We start from the raw sequence: 19,755 nt of genomic DNA on the forward strand, positions 1-19,755 counted from the left end.
CGCCCAGGGCGACCACCACCACTCTTTAGTAATGTCTTTAGTACCAGCTTCGGCCCCGTTTACATGTCCAAGGTAAAAGCTAGGGTGACCAGATACGCCCCACAGGAAGGAAGAAACAATTCCCTGTCTTAATTAAACAGCGTGAAAAACTTCCCTTTTCCGGGTGGCAAGCTAGCGATTGGAGGGTCCGTCTTGAGGACACGTAGGAAAAGTGTCAGCTTGAATTTATAGTGTACCAGAAGTCTACACCAGCACAAGTTAGACTTGGATTATTAATTGGTGAACGTGAAGAAGTCTAATTGTGAACACTGGATTCTTAACGGTGAACTGTGATTATTGTATAACCATTGTGATCGTGGGATTACTACCTGTGTGGAGAGACAGCGAGAGAGCTAATTTTTTTAGGTTACGTTTAAACATATTTGTGAACTATTCGTGTATATATATATATGCTGTTTTGTTTAATTACATTCTTGAATTCATATTGAGGTATTTACTGTGTTGTAGTGAGGTGTGGGCGAACGCTTGTATTCAGAAAGTATCCATTGCGCGACAGGACCCACCACTAGACCTTTACAGGTAGAATAAAGATGTCTGAAAATAAAAGACAATGTTGATGCCAACGAAACTAGAGACATCCATCTTCCTTCAGATTTTCGCGTCCATATTAGTCCCCAAATGTTTTTGTTTGCTGAACGAGAAACAATTATGGTGAGGCATTTAAAACTAACTAAACTTGAAGGCAAGTTCGTTATCAATGTTTTAACGACAACTCGTTTCATACCAAACACAGACGTTGTCACCTACTGCATCCCACCGACATCAGAACCAGAAGTGGTCAGACCCAGAAAGTGTAGTGAAGGTCACATGGCTGCATAGATCTTCCTACTTGTTCATAAATGTAACTGTGGAAAGGAGTGAGATGTAATACTAGGAACTGTATTAATTTAATCATCATATGGTATCACCTGCTGGTTTGGTAATGGGAGAATGGGCTGCACGTGTCTTTGCCCCAGCACCGGCCTGACCACCCACGTGTGTTGTCGCCAGGGCGGAGAAGATAAACTGCACATGCAGTTGTGTGCACATTGTATATGCAGCGGCTCGTTGGTCTAGGGGTATGATTCTCGCTTCGGGTGCGAGAGGTCCCGGGTTCGACTCCCGGACGAGCCCCGGCACGATTCCTTTTTTTTTTTTATTATTTTATTAAATATTAATCCTGATATATTCAGAATCATACCTACCAATATACGAAAACAAATATATATTATATTGATTTCTAGCATCGTGTTGAAACTTCTTCTCATCTTATTTGGTACATTTCACATCTCTTCTGTACATGCCAGTTTGTTGTTTTGTTTTTTAATAATAAATATGACTGTAGCATGCCAACAAACAGTAGATAAGAGATCAAACTGCCCATTTGTCACACATCTCATACGTAACTCGTTCTAGAACTTGTTCCTCGTTACACTTTCCCGGCCTGTGCTGTCCAACTTCTTATCTTTGTGCAGGTCTGCCTCTCGATTATGCCCCCTTGTATTTTTCCCGCAGTTCTGTCCCCTTGCAGTCTTTTTCAGCATTTCGGCCTCCTGCTGGTGCCACATATTGACCCCTGCCCCTTACTGTCCTAGGTCCCAGATGTGTTATTGCAGTTTGCATCGATCACTTTGATCACGAACTTTGTCCGTGCCTTGACTGGCTGCGAACCATCGCGTGATTGCGATGTAAAACTGTCGGTTATGACATGTCTCAGTTCCTCTAGGTCTGTTTTACGACATCCAAGTGTTTGATTAGAGTGAATACGTTATGAGACAACAGCAAATGAATTTTTTTTTAAATCCGTATGCTGTTTCAAAAACTAAGACAAGCAGTAAAATCAATGACTGTAGGCGAGATTTCTTCAAACCAATCAAACATGTCGAACAAAGCTGAATGAAGCTTACGTCCAGACAGCCATTAATCACTAACTTAATTAATCCATAAATTAATCGTGTAGGGTTTCTGTGCTTTTTTTTAATAGATATAAGACAGTTTACTTATTACTTCCGTCGGTTGATGTGTGTATTTTTTGTGACACTAACAATGATATAATTGCTTTATTTAGATAGGCTCGTGGCCACAACCAATATTGGAGGAAGAGGGTGAGGGAAATCAATTATTGATTCGAAATACAATGGTACATGAGTGAGTAATTTTGAATGTCAGTATTTGGTAAAGGAAACCATTTCTTGCCTCCAGCTGTGGCTGAATCGTGACTTCATTCTCTGCCGCGAAGAAGAATAAAGGAATAAATTTGTTGGGTCTTTCTTTATTATTGCTGTAAATAGGTAAAACAAGAAGCATGCTAAGAGAGTGTGCTAACCATGCTCATTGATTACAATGTATTTTTAAATTAAAATATTGAATTTAATAAAGAAAAGAAGCGTTAAAATATGTGAAAAACCTTTTGAACAATGAAGAATTGTATCAGAGATTTTTCACATAGCACAAATTCAAAAAAAATTTTCTGTAAACCTTTAAACATAAACATAAAGCACAAATACATCCAATGTATGAGACCTATACAATAATATAAGACATATACCGCATACTTTAAGAGACATACTAAATAAAATAGGAAAATAAGGAAAACAATCACTCAAAAGAAATAATTACTAACCGAAAGCCATCTTGATGATGTAGGAGGCAACAGTTATGCAACTGAACTACCAGATCCAATATTATTTTTTTCATACGGAAGAGCTGTTCCTAGGGAATCTGTGTAACATTAATTCGTGAGAAATATCTTAAGCTAATCTAGACCTATGAGGGCGAAAAATAAAGTTAAAGATAACTAAGACGCTGGCATCGAAGAAAAGGATGAATGGAGGTTATGTGATGGTGGAAGAGGAGGACAAGAATAAGAAGAAACGAAGAAAAAAGGACGAATGTAACTATAAACGTATTTTGAATACCTTTCACAGTGTAACATCCTGTCATTGAATCTTATTTTCATGTATTATTATCGGGGACGACATAAAGAGAATTTATCATCCATAAGTAGAGGGTAACATTGAGGGAAATCCTCTCTGTCACAGGGTGGCGAGAGGCAGGGTTTGCGAGATAATGAAATGAGACTGAATATCTTATTGTTAGTCTTACTTAAAAGAAATTTCGCACACATACGGTAAACGATAGTCGCAGGGAACATCACTGTAGTTGTAGATTCCTGGGAAATAATAGGCAATCAAGCAGTTTTCGCTGATTCCACCATTTTGGTCGGTAGAATCCCACATTGGATCTGTCAGGTCAAGGGTGCCTCCATCAGCCCAGACCCAGTGGTTTTCCTCAACGGCATCACTCGCATCCAGCCATATGTCTAAAGGTCCACCTTTCACAACAACAAAATGTCTTTATGAGCACAGTGCAAAACCGTTACTTCAAACCAGAGAACGTGGTTAACGTGGCTGTAACCACCACATACTATATATGATATGTATCTATACTATATACATGCCGGGTGTACAGAATCATACCCCACTTTCAACACCACTACCACCACCCATTGCTAGTTTTCTGTTTCTCTGAACGTGTCAGAGGATGGGGGTAGGTGAATAGGTATGAGTGTTTCAGTAATGTGGTTTTTAGCCTTTGATTGCTCGTGATTGACAAAGTCGGTATGTAGTAGAAAAGCTAATGTGCTAAACCCCTTAAGTCTAGTCATTGATGGTAATGTTACTAAATTTGTGAAGGGGATGTCTGCCCTAAGTGGACATCTTTAGATATGACGGTACTTGAAACTGTCGATGTCTTTCAGCTGTGGTTTGTTCAAGTCTTTATCTTAATCATGTTGATCTCTTATGTCCACCTGTCCCCTGTCCTTGCTATATTGTCACCATGTCTCGCCTTTTGTCATTGCTGTTCTCAGTCGCATGAAAGACTTTCAAATTCCGTCGTTTTTGTGAGGACATGAAGTTCTGTCTTCCCTTTAGACATTATATTTCAATTACTTATAAGGAATTTTATTCATACTATATGCTTTTGCTAAAAAAAACTTTTACCATTACTTTTAATAAACTTATTGTTGTACGTAATTTAATCAATTAGTTTAATTATTAATTTTAGCACATAAACAAATCGTGGGAGAATAAGACTACAACGCTCACTCTCTTGAGTGGAAACAAAGTGGTCAGATAAAAATGAAGCCAAACATGTAGTCCAGGATCCTAGATTCAGTTACCTGCTCTGTCCTCGACAAAAGTGTAGAGCAACGACGACTTGTCCACAGTCTTCAATGTCACAATTTTAGCGCCATCTGCCTCACAGGCCTGTCGGGCAACAGTGATGTCCTCTGCTGATGTGTACAGCTTCACGCACGAAATCATGTCCAACATTTCGTAGGTACTGTATGGACATATGACTGAAAGAAACAATTAGATAGTCAAAGTGATGAACACATTTATTTCTCTTATTTTTCTCTGTCTCCCTCACTCTTTCCCTCTTTCTCTCGAGAGACGCTGTGTGTGTGTGTGTAGCGTGGATGTAAATATCGGTTGGATGGTTGTAGTTACGTATTCCACTATGCAGCATTAGGTGATGTTATCTGATAACTAGGCGTAGTCAGACAAATGTGCTTTGAATACAAAAATTGTACTAACTTCTTAACAGGGTTACAGGTTAATTCGAACAGTCATTTGTTTGGGAAAAAATCTTAAAGAATACAAGCAAATCGACACAATACATAAAAAGTTGCTCCGTTTATTTGGAATTGCGATTTATAGGCAAACCTTCGTGTTGTGTGTCAGAGAAGTATATCTTTTATTATGTTGACTAAAACACAAGCCAACCTCCATCAGAGTAGACGTGGGTCAATGGTGTAGATGCCACTAACTCGCGCTTTTCAAATGTCGGTGACAAAAAGCAGAGTCCAGTGTCCGACCGGAAGTAGAAGACGTGGCATTCGCTGGTCTGAGAGCAAAGGTCAGCACACGTGATGCGAGACGCCACTGTGACCAGCCTGGAGTACGTCTGTATGGTGTACACCTGGCTGTCTGCAGAGAACCTCCTCCATGTCCTCACCTCCATGCCTCCCCCCTCACACGTACAGACCGTGGTCAGCAGCAGGAGGCAGGCTAGACAACTGCTATCCCACCCAAGACATAAGAATCCCATTGCTGGAGTAAGATGTAGACGGTGTCACCTGATGTGATGGCTGGCGTCAGATGTGTGCTGCTGTCTTCTGACGAAATAAAGGGAAACAAACGATTACAGAATATGTTCACTTCCTGTCTTTTTTCTTTCCTTCTTTTATCATCTTCCTTACATTATTTTATATTTTAAGTAATATTTTATGATATTAATTGTTTGATAGTGAATACCTTTTATTAAAATGTCATCAATTATTCAATACATTTAATTTAAATAAACGCTATATTTTCAAATATTTTTACTCTAAAAACTTTTTATTGAAATTTCCTCAATGATGCAATCATGATTTATGTTTTACAGCTTCTCTTTTCAAATATAAAACACTATTCAGATAAGTAACCTCAACTCACCTTGTAAGAAAGATTCTCTGTTGCTGACCTTTTTTTGTCCTCCTGTTCCAGGACAACGCTTTTGCGCAGAAACTGAGGAAAGCTCAAGAAATGGGAACTGATGTCTACTTTCCTTAAGCTGTTCTTTTAATCCCTTATGTAAAATGTTTTAAGATTCTCAATGAAACACAACAAAAAGACCAACAACGAGTTCCGATCCATTGATTAGTGGTTATCACACTGATAATGTATTAGCTATCTGCTTTTTTCTTTCAAAATGCCTAGAGGGTTCACCAAATTTCTGTAACAATCATTTCCACTGTGTCTAACCCAGCCAACTATCTGCTTGAGTTCTGAAAAAACAACAGTGAAAGCCAGGACTTACCACTGTAACAAAACTATCCACATGGACTGTGTTTTGCTGTGGCTGCTGTATGTGTCGGCTGCCTCCTATTTATGTCTGTGGTGTATGTTTATCCTCCCCAGCAACGTAATCGCAAATAAAATCGAGTACACTGGATGACTGCTAAATACTAGTCGCTTGTCTTAGAAAGAATTGCTGTGCGATCTAGGTTTCTAGGTTCTTCAAGCTACACTCAAAGTTCTTGAGATGTTTGATCCTCGTGAATATTTTATATGAAGACTGGAACTTATCTGTTTTTCGATCTACCTACCAGGGTGCAGAAACAGAAACATGTCCTGCAATCAATGACTTATGTTCAGTAGTCGGTGGCTACCTACTCTCGACTATATATATATATCGATGAACTCATCTTTTAGCTCACCCACCGACCCAAACCATATGTTGTTGAAGTCCCTATGCTGTAGAAGTCGACACAATGTTTGTGACATTAATAATCTACTATTTCAAATGCACTAAACACTCACATGAGCATTTTTATGTTAGACTTATGTTTGGCTGCTCTTAATTATCATGTCACTGAGTGCATGCTCATACTCAATACTGCCAACATTCAAACATAAAAGGAGGAATGACATTTACCTTAAACAAATAAAACAAAAATAATTTGTGATTGCACAGACTTTGTACTTGGTAATTGAAGTAACATTACTAGGGGTGTGTGTGTGTGTGTGTGTGTGATGCTTATGTTTTTATTTTCATGCAACTCAGCAACGCATTCGCATAGGTTATCAATTACGGTGGATTCCATTAGCAGACTGCTGGACATCGCATGTTTTGCCAGTGAAAACCTTTTTTGCATATCTAATTACTTTAGCTCTTCATCGTATTTGAAGTTTTCGAGATGTTTAATCTGCGTGATGATTTTATAAAATCTTGTTTTCTTTATCCACATGCTCTGTTCTCGAGATAAAACAAGAAAAATCATTGATTACATTATAAGATTTCTGCAAGTGCATTGAGTGTGTTGGATATGATTGCGCCATGTGATTACATCCATCGACCGTTCCACCCAGCCATCCACCACTCAATAAATCAAGGAACCATTCAATCAAGGAATAAACTACCTCTCCGACCAAAGAGCCAAAGACAAGCATATGTAGACACAGATATGTAGGTGTATGTATGTGCACGTGTATGTGTTTCTACGTGTGTGTGTGTGTGTGCAGGCGTATCTTTATCTGCTTGAAATCAATGAAATGTGTAGAAAGAACAAAGCATTCAAAAGCAATAAAAAATTAATGAAATTTGAAATTAACCTCGAATAGAACACAAGATACAAATGCATCATTATTTTATTAATTTTTATTACTATTGTTTTTGAAAAGAAACACTGTAAGATGGTAATTTTAACAGAGGTTTCTCTCCTTTATTCTTTACTAGTAGGGGATACCAACGGAAAAGTTCGCGATGGAAAGTAAACCTGGCAAAGCCAGGTATTCCTAGCAGCTATCCTTAAAGGAAATAAAGAGAACACTTCAAACGCCCCACTAAACACTAACAGTTCTGAGAAGTCATAAGTACATCACCCATAAAACATATTCAGAGACGAAAGTTAAGCATCTTCAGTCTTTAACAATTATTTCGTATTGTGACAGACACGTTAGAGTACAAAGAAAACTTTCTTGATGTAAAACATTGAAAAATAAGTATGGATGTAAGTATAATCTGCAATACAGAAATCATATGCGTCAAACTAACACAAATCAATCATTGTACCTTAATTTTTACAGCTTTAAAAATAAGTTCTCTCAAAAGTTCTGTAATCAGTATTTGAGCAATATATAAATATAAAGACATAAACACGATAAAATGTTTGCCCTTTTCAATGATATGTTAGAGTTTGTTGGACATATCTTTAGAAGAGGACAGGGGAAAAAGAATAATAATGAAAAAGCAGATTTAATGTTGTTTTTATAGTCCTCTGTCAGATATTTAATTTAGGTAATGTCCATCTTCATATTTTTCTACAGTCACCTTCCATACATTTTATCGCTACATCCTACTTAATTAGAATTTCACATACATATCGTTTAGTAGTGGTCAATGCACAGTAAGTATCGATGTACACGTAGTAGTAGATTCCCGAATAATCAAAGGTAGCCAAGCAATTTTGGGCCGTACCGCCATCTGGATCGGTAACCCGCCACAGTGGATGTGTCCGGTCAAAGGTGTCTCCGTCAGCCCACACCCAGCGGTTTTCTTGAACAGCATCGCTGGCGTCCAGCCACATGGAAATTATACCTTTGTTCACAACAGAAAGGAACAATAAAGTGTATAATAATTCTCTAGTTTTAGCACTGTCTTGGAATTTATTTTGGTAAGAGAAATCTCTAGTGACTATTTTGTTTTCTTAATACTTCGTCATCCAAATTTCATCTTTCCTAACTACTTTGCCCTTTATCAGCACAGATCACAATATCGTTTCGGCTGTCACTGTAAGTAGTTTACAGTCTATTGTCAGAAATGATAAAACACTTTTGTAAAATACTTTACATTAAATTGTAAACTCGTCAAGCTATTTATTCAAACACGTTCCTTCTTTGACAAAAATCATCAATGGACACGACAGAATCAGTGATGGAAGCCTCATTGTTTTTCCTAGAAAGTATATTATTTTTATGTGTTTTCCTTTAAGTATGTCTGTTCCTCGTGCGTTTTTATTATCTTTTCTTTCAGTCTACATTTATTCCACGAAAATCGCAGTTTTGATTACAAAAATTCTGTAGTTTTGATAGTATACAAATGACTGTAATTTGGTAGTCAGGTTTCTACTAATACTGTGGACATTCAGACATGTTACAAGCCAGAAGCTAGTCAGGAACCACTCTCTGACAAGTGACAGGTCATTAAACTCACTCACCTGTCGTCTTGTAGAAAAGGTTATACAGCAACGTGGATTTCTCAACAGTCTTCATCGTCACGATGCTCCCTCCATCGGCATCACATGACTTTCTTGCAGCGACGATGGACTCAGTCGCGGTACTCAGCTTCATGCACGAAGTGAGGCCAAACAACTGGTAGTCGCTGTTGTAGGGACACGTGACTGAAACATTGAGAATGACTGAGACATTGAATACTTTGAGGATTCGATTTTTGTAAGGTTTTTTTGAAATTCTAGCTATGATGTTTGCGAAAGAAGCATGCCTGGTTCCACCTTTTCGACGAAAAAAGGACCGACAAACTCTAAACTCGTTTATATCCATGGCAACGGGCTTGTGATGGGTTCCATTATGGTCTTCCTAAGATTGTGCCTATAGATGTAAATGAGTTTTAATCTTCCGTCCTTATTGAATGAGTTAAAAAGTAATCAATTAATTTGAATAGCTACTTATATGGGACAATAGTACTTTTACAAAATCAAGAAAATAAACAGGTTTAGTTTGGTATATATATATATATGAAATATATGATAGTGATTGATAGAGTTTTGGTAAAATCTAGAAAAAAGAAAACCGCAACTAACCTCCATCAAAGTAGACGTGAGTCAGTGGTGTAGATGTCGTCGAGTTGCCTTTTCCTAGTGTCGGCGACAAAAAGCAGTGGCCGGTGTCCGAGCGGAAGTAGAAGACGTGACATGCGGTGGTGAGAGAGCAAAGGTCAGCACACATGATACGAGACGGCGCTGTGACCAGCCTGGAGTAGGTCTGCATTCTAAACACACTGCTGTCTATAAAAAACTTCGTCCATGTCCTCGACACCATGCTTCCCTCACAAGTACAGACCATGATGAGCAGCGAGAGGCTGCACAGACAGCCGCCAGGTGGCGTCAGACGTGACCATCTCATGGATGACATCCGTTGTGGATCGTGACTTCTGATGCAGACGGTTCGTGTCTCAATTTCCTTTGATGCAAGACTAAACTACTGCAAGAGAACAATCACACAGTGACATTCATGTTTTGTCTTTGTCTTGTTTATCAGTCTCAAATACATTCTCAACGTTAGTTAGCCATTAAAATGTCATCAATCAGTTGTTGTCAACAATTTAATTCAGAATTCCGAAAACGAAACAAACTTTTCACAACACCACTTGTATGCGTTTCTGTTTCTCAACATTGTTCCGGTACAGTCTTGCTTCTCAACACTAACCCCATGAAATCCTATTTCTTCACGCGCTCTTCTCGTGTACTCCGATTTTTCAAGAATATCCACACGCAGTTGTTTCTCAACACTTTTCACTTGTTTTATTTTTTTTTAGTATATCCACATGCAGGTTTTAAACACTATCCTAGGCAGGTTTGCATCTCAGCTACCTAGTGTGTCAGTTGTCACAAAATTTTGTCCACAAATTATTCTCTGACAGAACACAATTGCCGCTAGAATCGTCCACAATGGCTGACTGCTTTTTGCCGCTGAAAACAATTTACCTGGCTAGCTTACTTCTTGCTACATACGTCAACGTTGAGGTATTACACGTTATGAATACTTCATTAGCCAATCATAATGTCAACTTCTGTGTTTTTACAGTTCAGTGCTGTTTCAGAAACAAAAAGGATGACATAAAAATTCATTACTTTTCTGCAGCAGCACTGAAGCGTGTCCTGTGTGAGTGAAGCTGTCTACGCACCCGGGTGAACTTCCATACACCCGGAAAGCCAGCCATCAATAAGTCAATCTTCCTCAAGAGCTGCTGAGGTGAAGGACACAAAGAGAAACTGTAATGGGGGTCCTTAGAGGTTAACCCAGCTACAAACTGACTTTCATCAGGTGATTTCAAGTTTTACTTTATTGCACTTGACAGTGTGGTTCCCAAACAGTGCCGCTCGGTCAATCGGTCCCTCTGCTACATTTTAACTCCTAATGTTGTGAATGTTCCTGCTGTAGCAACAACGTCTCTTGCAGCACTTTATTACAGAGAAATAACTCGGCAATAATTCAACCTGATGACTAGTCTTCTCCCAACTGTAGTGTCTGAAACTTTCATTTGAGGACGCTCTGTCATGCTCGATGTTTTCAAGAACTGGATGGTCAATGTGAAAGAATGGTCAGGCCGTCCAATGAGAGACCTCCTATCAAATCCCTCTTCCCCCTCCCCCAGGCCAGGAACTGGCTGTTCGGCTCCAGGCGGCAGGCCGGCTGGCTATGTGTCCGGTCGGATGATGATGATGATGGTGGTGGTGGGGATGATGATGACGACGACAACGATGATGATGTCCTTATCCTTCTTTCTCGCTGAGACTAGTGGATGACGATAACAGATTGTGCCAGGTAAGCTCATCGATTGCCGTCGTTCATTCACCTTTCCAACAGACTGTCATGTAGCTCAGACTTCTCACAGAATAATTTTTTACGAACAGACGATTCAAAACAGTTTATAATTTAGGAGAACCAGACAGACAAAGAATGGATGAATAGATCTTCGGAAGACCTTCTGTTGATAGGTTAATTTTCAAATAAAATAAAAAGTTATAGTATATCAACAAATATTTATTATTTATTCATACAAGGTTTACTACAGCTTTGAGTAGTATAATTATATAGTTTAAAGGGAGAACCTTCTGCATTCTCTCAGTACATTGAAGAGGGTTTCCTCAGTCACCGAAGCGCTGTGTGAGGTCAAAGGGCACAGTACGTCTCGAGCCTAGAGGACGGCCACCAAAAGCCAGCATGGGCCCCGAGACAGACGACCATTCCAGACCCCGTGCATTAATAATTAATTGTAATTGTTTATTATTTTTCCTGTATATAACAGTATGCTTACAAGTTTACTATAGACAATACCTACATGTCGGTTAGTAAAGTAATATACACAGCAAACGTAAGGCAAAGTCCACAGCTTTGCAGCATTTTTTGAAGCCTAACTTTATTTGTTGTTTTTTTCTCGTGCTGTATTTTTTTTTCTTTCTTTCTTCGCTCAAAGCTTGCGCTGGTGCATGAGTCACAGAGGCGTTGTAAAAATTAGTAAGTAGTAAGTATTGTAATGAAAAAATTAATTAAATGTATTTGGGAGGGTGTGAACTCACGCGGTGAGTATTGGAAAATTACCCCTGTACAATAAAACCAGGTGTGGACGACAAATTACCTGAGTAATGCGATCAGTTGGCATTGAAGAGACTGGCCAAGGACTACATGACCGGTGTCAAGTCTCTGATCGCCATATGCATGCGAATTGCCGTTTACAGCTTGTTTTATTGTGTAGGTGATCAACAGTAATGAACTTTGTCTTTATGCGCATGCGCAGACCATGCCAAAGGTCATCCCAGACATCGGGACACGTGACACTAGCGAGGACTCGGAGGCCAGTCGGAGCCAGGCAGGCTGGGATTATACACGTGGCAAAAGTCTTAAGACACTGTATCTAACTAACAATGGGCATCGGGGAATTGTTCATCCTCTTCTCCACTCCATTCTTTCTCTGACACCACCATGACAAATTTATGAGCTCGCTGTTTGGGCCACAACAGTTTGAAAATGTTTTTGTAATAATGCCGACTGCAGTATCGGTGTGTTAGTGGTGCCAACACTGTATCCTGATGTTTTGTTCGCAAGGAACTTTTGTGTACATTAGTATTGATGTTTCATCGCCAACTCCTCTCGAGTTTCCACCGCAAAAATATCCATCTACAGAGAGAAATGTAGTCCATTGAAAGTTCGAATATATCATGTTCTCATCTTCATCGTATTTCAATACATACATGGACCACATGAAAAAAAGGGGGGGGGGAATAAAAGAAAACTAAAAATGTTTAGCAAAAGGTTGTCGTTTGGAGACCAAAAGATTCTGAAGATAGCTCATAAACAAAAGAAGGAAGCGACCTAGCTAAGACAAAGCTATTATATACCATACATCTGGGTGTTTTTTTTTTTTTTTTTTTTTGTTTTGTTTTGTTTTTTGTTTTGTTTTGTTTGGAAGGGGGAGCTGCAGTATTAATTCTCGTCTCCAAGTTAAAAGCAGTTGTCATAAAAGAAGAGCTGAGTCGTCAGGACGACTATCTCTTTCATAAACCAGTTTTCCTCTTTTACAACTTTGTTCGTTGTCGGTCTGTGGTGGCTGAAATCGATCACCAGGCTCAAGTGGAGGTGATCGATGATTTGAAAAAGAAAGTAATACAGTGACGAGTATGCTTTTTACAGCATAGCATCGATGTTTTTCATCAACTTTCATAGAATGAAACTCTAAAAAGAAAGACCCACGACAGACAGTGCCTTTCAAAGATTTTCTCCCATGCAGTAAACCCGTGAAGCTGCAAAAGGACAAAAGAACAGAAAGATAAAACGACAAAATGTTTTAGAAACTTTAGAAAATAGTAAATGTTGTCTTTTTTGTGACTGAAAATGAAAACATTAAGACTGCTATCGCTGAAAGATTCAACAGAATGTTGAAAGAAAAGCTATTTCCTCCCCCCGCCCCACCATAAAAAAACCACTTCAGATACACTTCAGTTATTGATGATTCTGGGAGTGAAAAGTGCTTCTACCTAAGGCGATTTCGCATTCTTTTTTACTTTGACAGTTTTGTCACCATGGAATCAAATAGATAATGAAAAAACAAATGGCAATCGACTGTATCTCACCTCTATGTGATGACCGTTGGACAAAGGTTCGCTGAAAGTGTGAATGAGCCAGACTACTGAACAGTCCTGACCTCTTTCTCTGACTTTGTGTTCACTTTTGATGAAGAAGGTTATAAATAATGAATGCTTCTTTTTTATCTCTCTCTCTCTCTCCATCTGTCTCCTCTCTCTCTCTCTTCTCTCCTTTCTATCTCTCTCTCTGGGTTTTACGTCCTCAAGTACCACCCATTCTTTTCTGTCTTTTTCGTCTCCTTCTAGTTGATAGTTGATTCGGATATAGCCATGAGAGAATGTTTTTGCGAGAATATCCTCGGGGCAATCAAAATGAGAAGCAACAAGCCAGCGGGTTGTGACCAACAGCAAGTAATGCGTGTCTATTGGCTAAATGGGATAAACAACTATTGTTTGTTTGCCGATTGCTGATTGGTTGGAATGACTCAATCAAAGCGTCTGATGTGCTAATGTGTTGGAAACTTTAGAACACGTGTGGTTTGTTGAGCTTCTGTAGACCTAAGTACCAGGTAACAGGCCTCCTACCATCATCAATGTTGAAGGCTTTCGGAGATCACGTGCCACGTTTCTTCTTCTCCCTGGTATCCTTGATAAAGCACGTGCCCTTTGTTTTTCTTTATGTTAAAGAACACTTGCAGTTGACGTAAATATGTGGAATTTTTATTTACTTTTTCTTGCTGAAATGTGATCTATGAAACCATGTTTTAATAGTCTTTTTTTCTTCCTGCAGACAAATATCTCTCCCACAAGAAGAAAATAAAAGCAGCAAATAACCTGCTTCGCAATATGCAAGCGGTTTCTTTGACGGAGAAATCTTTTAACTGTTGCTTTTGGACTGAAATATTTGGTTGAAGACAACATTTAGACCAACACACATGGTCAAAAGCACTCCTCAGGGGCTACACCACTGCCTCTATCAACAAGCTTCGTCACCATCATCGTCTGCGTCTAAGTTTAGAAATGAACATCCGCACCAACAGACTGCTATTTTATTGTTTATTTTTCTCCATGCAAGAAACAAATTACCCAGCAGAAAATGTGAGATGACGAACAGAAGGTTTTATCATTGTTATCTTCTGAAGTTAAAGACCTGTGTCGCAGGACCTGGTATTCACTTAAAAGACAAAAGAAAAAAATCGTATTTTTATGCCCTCGGTGAAGCGAGGGACAGCCGTTGACCTGGGGCAACATGGGGAACTCAAGGAAAACTGTTTTATTTCCGAAGTTATAAAGTGGTGCACAGTCCCTATAAATGTTTTACTCCTGAGCTGTAGTTATAAAGCGGTGGCAAAGATGCCCTGGGGGGAAGAAACGTGGACTAGTGTCCACGAGGTCTGCACGTGGTATCGTAACTACGAAAACTAAACGCTTTTCCTTGAGCTCCAGGCTAACGAAAAATGATTTTCTATCGGTTCATGACTACGGCCCCACATGTTCCTCCCTACTGAGAACAGCGTCTCTCAAAAAAACAAAACAAAACAAACAAAAACAACAACAAACAAACAAAAAAAAAACAAAAAAAAAACAAGAATCAAAACCAAGAATTCTCGATTTTTTTCCTTTAAAACACAGCAGCACCAAAATGTTTTCGGCCATAGCTCTTTAAAAGAAACAATTAAAATTAATATTTACCAATATTAAATATTTATTAGATACATGATATAATATTCCACACAAATTATCGATATATTTGACACACATTGTCCACATATGTCACACATTATTTACATATTTCAGACATATATAATTAGGTATGTATATGCGCGTGTGTGTGTGTATATATATATAGGCGAGAGAGATATCGTCAAGCCGATCGTTTTCTGTCAAAGTTCTTTGATCTTGTTGCCGGCAGGACAATGCGCTATAGAAATACTTCATTATTATTATTACAGGACGATAAAGTAAAAAATGAATACGTACGCGGTGTGTATCTAACCCCTCCGTCGGTTCTGGAAACTTTAAAAGCCCGCGATTTTTCCTCTCGTCACCTCCTTTGTTTCTGACTCCATTTGATCTTGATGTTTCGACACGCGGGCCTTCCGCACATAAAAGCACTGCACTGCAGCACTCGGTGCACCTCTGAGCGCGTTCCCATGTCTGGTTCAGTGGCTATTTATGTTCCGGGATTTGAATCACTGGTCTGCTGCGTGATTCGTGACCTACGGGCAGGTCACTTACAATAGCTGGTCGATCACCTCGAGAACATTTTGGGCTGCTCCCACCACCTCTTGTGCAAACACTGCAGGCCTGTCTGTGACGAGCTAGAGCTTATCGAACAATAGCGAATCGAAGAGGTAGCACTAACGTTCCCAAGCTTACCCTCAACAAAGCTCCACGAATACTTCCGAGTGCTCACGATAACTGGTTTCAGTTCGGGCAAATATAGCATCAATGTGATCAAACCCTTCATTATTCAGTGTTTTCTTATTCGTCCCTTCAAAAATACAACAAACAGAAAAAAGATGGGGATGCAGGAGAGATTACGACAAGCATCATGGGTCGATTTTCTTGGCGGACACGCCAGTTAGGAATGCAGCCATCGAATGCAACATCGAAAACAAAACAAAATCGTTGTAAGTTTAGCGTGAAAAGCAGCAACGATTTTGTGTGTATTTGCACTTCAAAACTGAAATTTTTAGACTGTTATCAATTTTCTTGCACCAGGATTTACTATACAAAGTACCTCACTGCGTACAAAATTGAAAAGCAAAATGGCTTCTTTCCTTGTGAGGACATCATTGAGGACATCATTTCCTTTGGTACACTCGAAAGCAAGCAAACAAACGAAAATTTCTTCCTCCCTCTGTCGTTGACTCCACACTTAAGACATTTTCAAGACATCTAAGAGACTAGCGGCATGACTTCACAGCGGGACTTTCTTCTATTATGTTATACATTCTCTGCATGCTAAAAAAATTTTCAGTCCCCAAAGTAACACAGACAAAATCAAAAATATCTCTCTGAACTGCTTGCAGATAAATGTTATCACTTTACCTTCTACAACGGGGCCAAAGCACAAATTCACTTCTGATTTATCTACCAACAAGAAGAGGAATAAGAGCAGACGATGTGAACTCTCGCGCAGATGGAGGTACAAAAGCTTAGGATTTTATCGTCTGTTGTGTTGTCATTTTATTGACTCTAATTTGTGGGGAAGTGGAGCTGAGGACTTGAGCAAAGAGAAAAAAATGAAATAAATAAAAGTTACTAAGCAACAAAGTTATTGCAAGTCTATTGTTTTTTGAGGTTCTTGATATTTAACCGCTAAATGGTTCGCCGAGACCTGACAGCCTACAACTTCCCGAGAGGCTGAGTTGGTCTCGTTGTGTGTGTGCGTTCGTGCATGTGTTATGAAGTGAGTAAGTCGTTTCTGAAAGTTATGAAGCAGTGTCAAAATGCTGCGGATGCTACTTCAGATTTCTTGACCTGAGAGAACTTTTGCCAACGCTTCATAATTACGGCTCCAGGGGGTAAAACAACATCTGATTGGAGAGTGATGTCCCTTTGCCTAACTGCCTCGAGGGTGACGCCTCTCACTCACTTTTTTTATATATATATGTCCGTCGATCTGCGTGAAGTTTAGTGTCTAATGTTCATCAGTTCATCTGTTATGGCATTTGCTATGTTTCAGGATGGATTTATGTGTCTGCACCACTGTTCATCATTTCCTGTGCCATTTTATTTCTACTGTCACATCTGAGCCATCTTGCCATTACTTAGATTTGAGATCTGCGTATCGCCAGTGTTGACTTCAAATTCTGATGGCCTTCCTCCACCTGCTTCACAATGTGGAGCTGTCACAGTAAGCTTTGTGTGGAGTACAGACCAGTCTGCAATGAAAAATGCCGCTCAGACCAATCTGATCGTAAATGTTGGGGAAAGCGCTATGCAAATGAACAGATGAGTCGAGTTACTGGCCACTGATCAGTGAAAGAGGGTCAACCGATAAATAAATAACAAATGTGGATCAAAAATTAAAATAAACAGCCGAGCGTCTATCTTACTTGCTGGCCGGTCTTTTTGCCTTTTTGTCTCTTTCGTTTAAAATATTGAAGGTAATATATATATAAAACCAGAATAACTCTCCACGGGAGAGAACAAAAACACAATCGATTCCCTTTGTTCTCATACGATCACTCGTTTCCTCCCTTGGCGATAAGAAACTATGAAGAGTTGTTAACCCTCTATCGGTCAATAATTTCTAATGATTTTCTTATCTTATGATAAAACCAGAATGGCACCAGAATATAATGAAAGCAGACAGATCAATTTAGAAACAAAACAGTTCCTGCCGGCGATGTGGTAAAATAGGAGAAAAGGGAAAGAAAGAGAGTATCTATCCGTCCTTAAGAGTAGCAGGGAATGAAAAGGAAAAAATCCTTTTCTCAAAAATCAAAGCGACCAGGCTGGACTATGTTTGCCTTCTTGGCAAAAAGGTAGATGTTATGCCTCCCACAATTCCTAAAAACGGGGTCGTCAGGGTCTTGCAAAGTTTGCCGTTTAGTCCTGTCCTTAGCAGCGGTGAGCAAGTCTTCCTAGTACAGCGACGAGCATCAAGAACGAAAACAAAAATCAAGAAAAAAACCCACCCAAAAACAATGTATTGAAATAATCGGCGACAAGGATAAAATTTAACTTCTGTAAACAATTGAAATGTGTAGTGAATTATTTTGTGGTTTACACATTTATATATGGACCAGGGTGAATGATTATTTTCCTTCACACATATAAAGCAACACCTTTTTTGTTACCTGAATATTTGTGGTGAAAGTTGAAAAAATCCTAATGACATTTGCTACAAAAGTGAACTGTCATGAAAGACTTAATCGTGAAAGGGAAGGGGACATTTAGTGTTTATAAGATTTAAAATATTTTGTGAATCAGGTTAATCATTTTGTTAGCTGATTTCTTAACATATTTCCTTTATTTTTTAAATTCTGATTTTTGTTGGTTTTTTATATCTCGTCTAAATGTAACTGCAGAGGTATATGCGAGACTGTAGCACAGTGCTCTCAGAACATTTAGTTTATTTCCTTTATAGAAAACCCGAAAGAAGAAGCAGTAGAGCGTGGCAAAACGACAAGGAATTAAGATAATGAATAAATACACGAACAAATGCTTTTATTTTAAAAACTATTTTAAGCAAAAGTACCAAATGGTAAATTGTAATACTATAGCTACCAAGAAATTGAATGAAATAACAGCTCATTTGAGATACTATATTCCAACCCTTTTCTCGACATAAAACATACTGCACATGGCAATTTAATAACCCCATTAATCAATTCCTCCTTTCCCATGCATGTTTTCTAAGGTAGTTGTTTTTTCTTTATCTAGGTGTCTTACGTAGCCCTCAAGTGTAAATACAGGAAACATCTATTCAAAGAAAGACTTTAATGCTAGTACTTTAAGCACGATAAATAAAATGATTTCATTACAGACATTAAAGAAGCTATTGACATACCTTGCAATACTAAATATTTACATTTCTAGGTGTTAAAGCCAGACAATGCAGAAAGTATACGACATTTCAATCAAAAGAGGAGTAGAAGAAGGAAAACAAATAGAAGAAAATGTGACGCATACTAAGGAAATGTATGATAAAAGTTATTACTACTTTAATTTTCACAACACCTGCATTCTTAAACCTGCATACGATAGTATCACACCTTATTCTTACAAGTCGTTATCACCTCTATCCAGTCCTGTCTTTACAGGTTGAGGGTACCAACCACACCTCAACCTTCCATCCTAATGCAGAAGAATCTCACACACGAACGCACTTGTACGTGTGTCACAATACACGTCACTGTACAAGTAGCTGTTATTAGCTGCGTTATAAACGGCGATGAGACAATACTTTCCACCACCTAGTGGCCTTCCTGGCAGCCACAATGGATGCGTCAGGTCGAGGGTCTCTCCATCAGACCACAGCCAGCGGTTATCCGAGGCTCTGAGACTTGCGTTCATCCACATGTCTAGTATACCTTTATTTAGAAAAGAAAACAAACGCTGTCAAAAAAAAAAAAATCCTTACGAGGTGAACTGATGACACCGACGACGACGAAATATTATTACTATCATCATCACGTGGTAGGGTTAAGCATTAGAAGGTTTAGAATTAGAAGGGTGGGGGGAATGGGGTTGTTATTTCCCTTACGAAAATAAGATGACGCATATGTCCCTTGCTTCTTCTACTTCCGGGCCGACCGAACGGTTGTAAGATGAAGATGAGTGGCGACGAAGAAAATATTTTTAAGTGGAAAGCAGTCTTGTTGAAGGAATAT

At 39.0% G+C, this 19,755-nt stretch overlaps 2 protein-coding genes and 1 non-coding gene across 3 annotated transcripts; 1 reads left to right on the forward strand and 2 right to left on the reverse strand.

Annotated features, from left to right (window-relative positions):
• Positions 1 to 1,101: 1,101 nt before the first annotated feature.
• On the forward strand, positions 1,102 to 1,173 carry Trnap-cgg. The gene has a single exon. It is a non-coding gene; the product is annotated as a tRNA-Pro (tRNA).
• A 1,031-nt stretch (positions 1,174 to 2,204) lies between these two features.
• Positions 2,205 to 6,285, reverse strand: LOC112572489. The gene is made up of 4 exons (XM_025252194.1): positions 5,541 to 6,285; positions 4,830 to 5,221; positions 4,223 to 4,402; positions 2,205 to 3,373 (listed from the first exon to the last, which is right to left on the reverse strand). Exons 2-4 carry the CDS (start codon positions 5,152 to 5,154, stop codon positions 3,141 to 3,143), a joined length of 738 nt encoding a protein of 245 aa, XP_025107979.1. The 5' UTR covers positions 5,155 to 5,221; positions 5,541 to 6,285; the 3' UTR covers positions 2,205 to 3,140.
• Positions 6,286 to 7,253: 968 nt separating this feature from the next.
• On the reverse strand, positions 7,254 to 10,951 carry LOC112572349. The gene is made up of 3 exons (XM_025251977.1): positions 9,407 to 10,951; positions 8,804 to 8,986; positions 7,254 to 8,184 (listed from the first exon to the last, which is right to left on the reverse strand). Exons 1-3 carry the CDS (start codon positions 9,735 to 9,737, stop codon positions 7,943 to 7,945), a joined length of 756 nt encoding a protein of 251 aa, XP_025107762.1. The 5' UTR covers positions 9,738 to 10,951; the 3' UTR covers positions 7,254 to 7,942.
• Positions 10,952 to 19,755: the final 8,804 nt, after the last annotated feature.

This window comes from Pomacea canaliculata, linkage group LG9 (genome assembly GCF_003073045.1).
Source record: "Pomacea canaliculata isolate SZHN2017 linkage group LG9, ASM307304v1, whole genome shotgun sequence".
Lineage (NCBI taxonomy): Eukaryota > Metazoa > Mollusca > Gastropoda > Architaenioglossa > Ampullariidae > Pomacea > Pomacea canaliculata.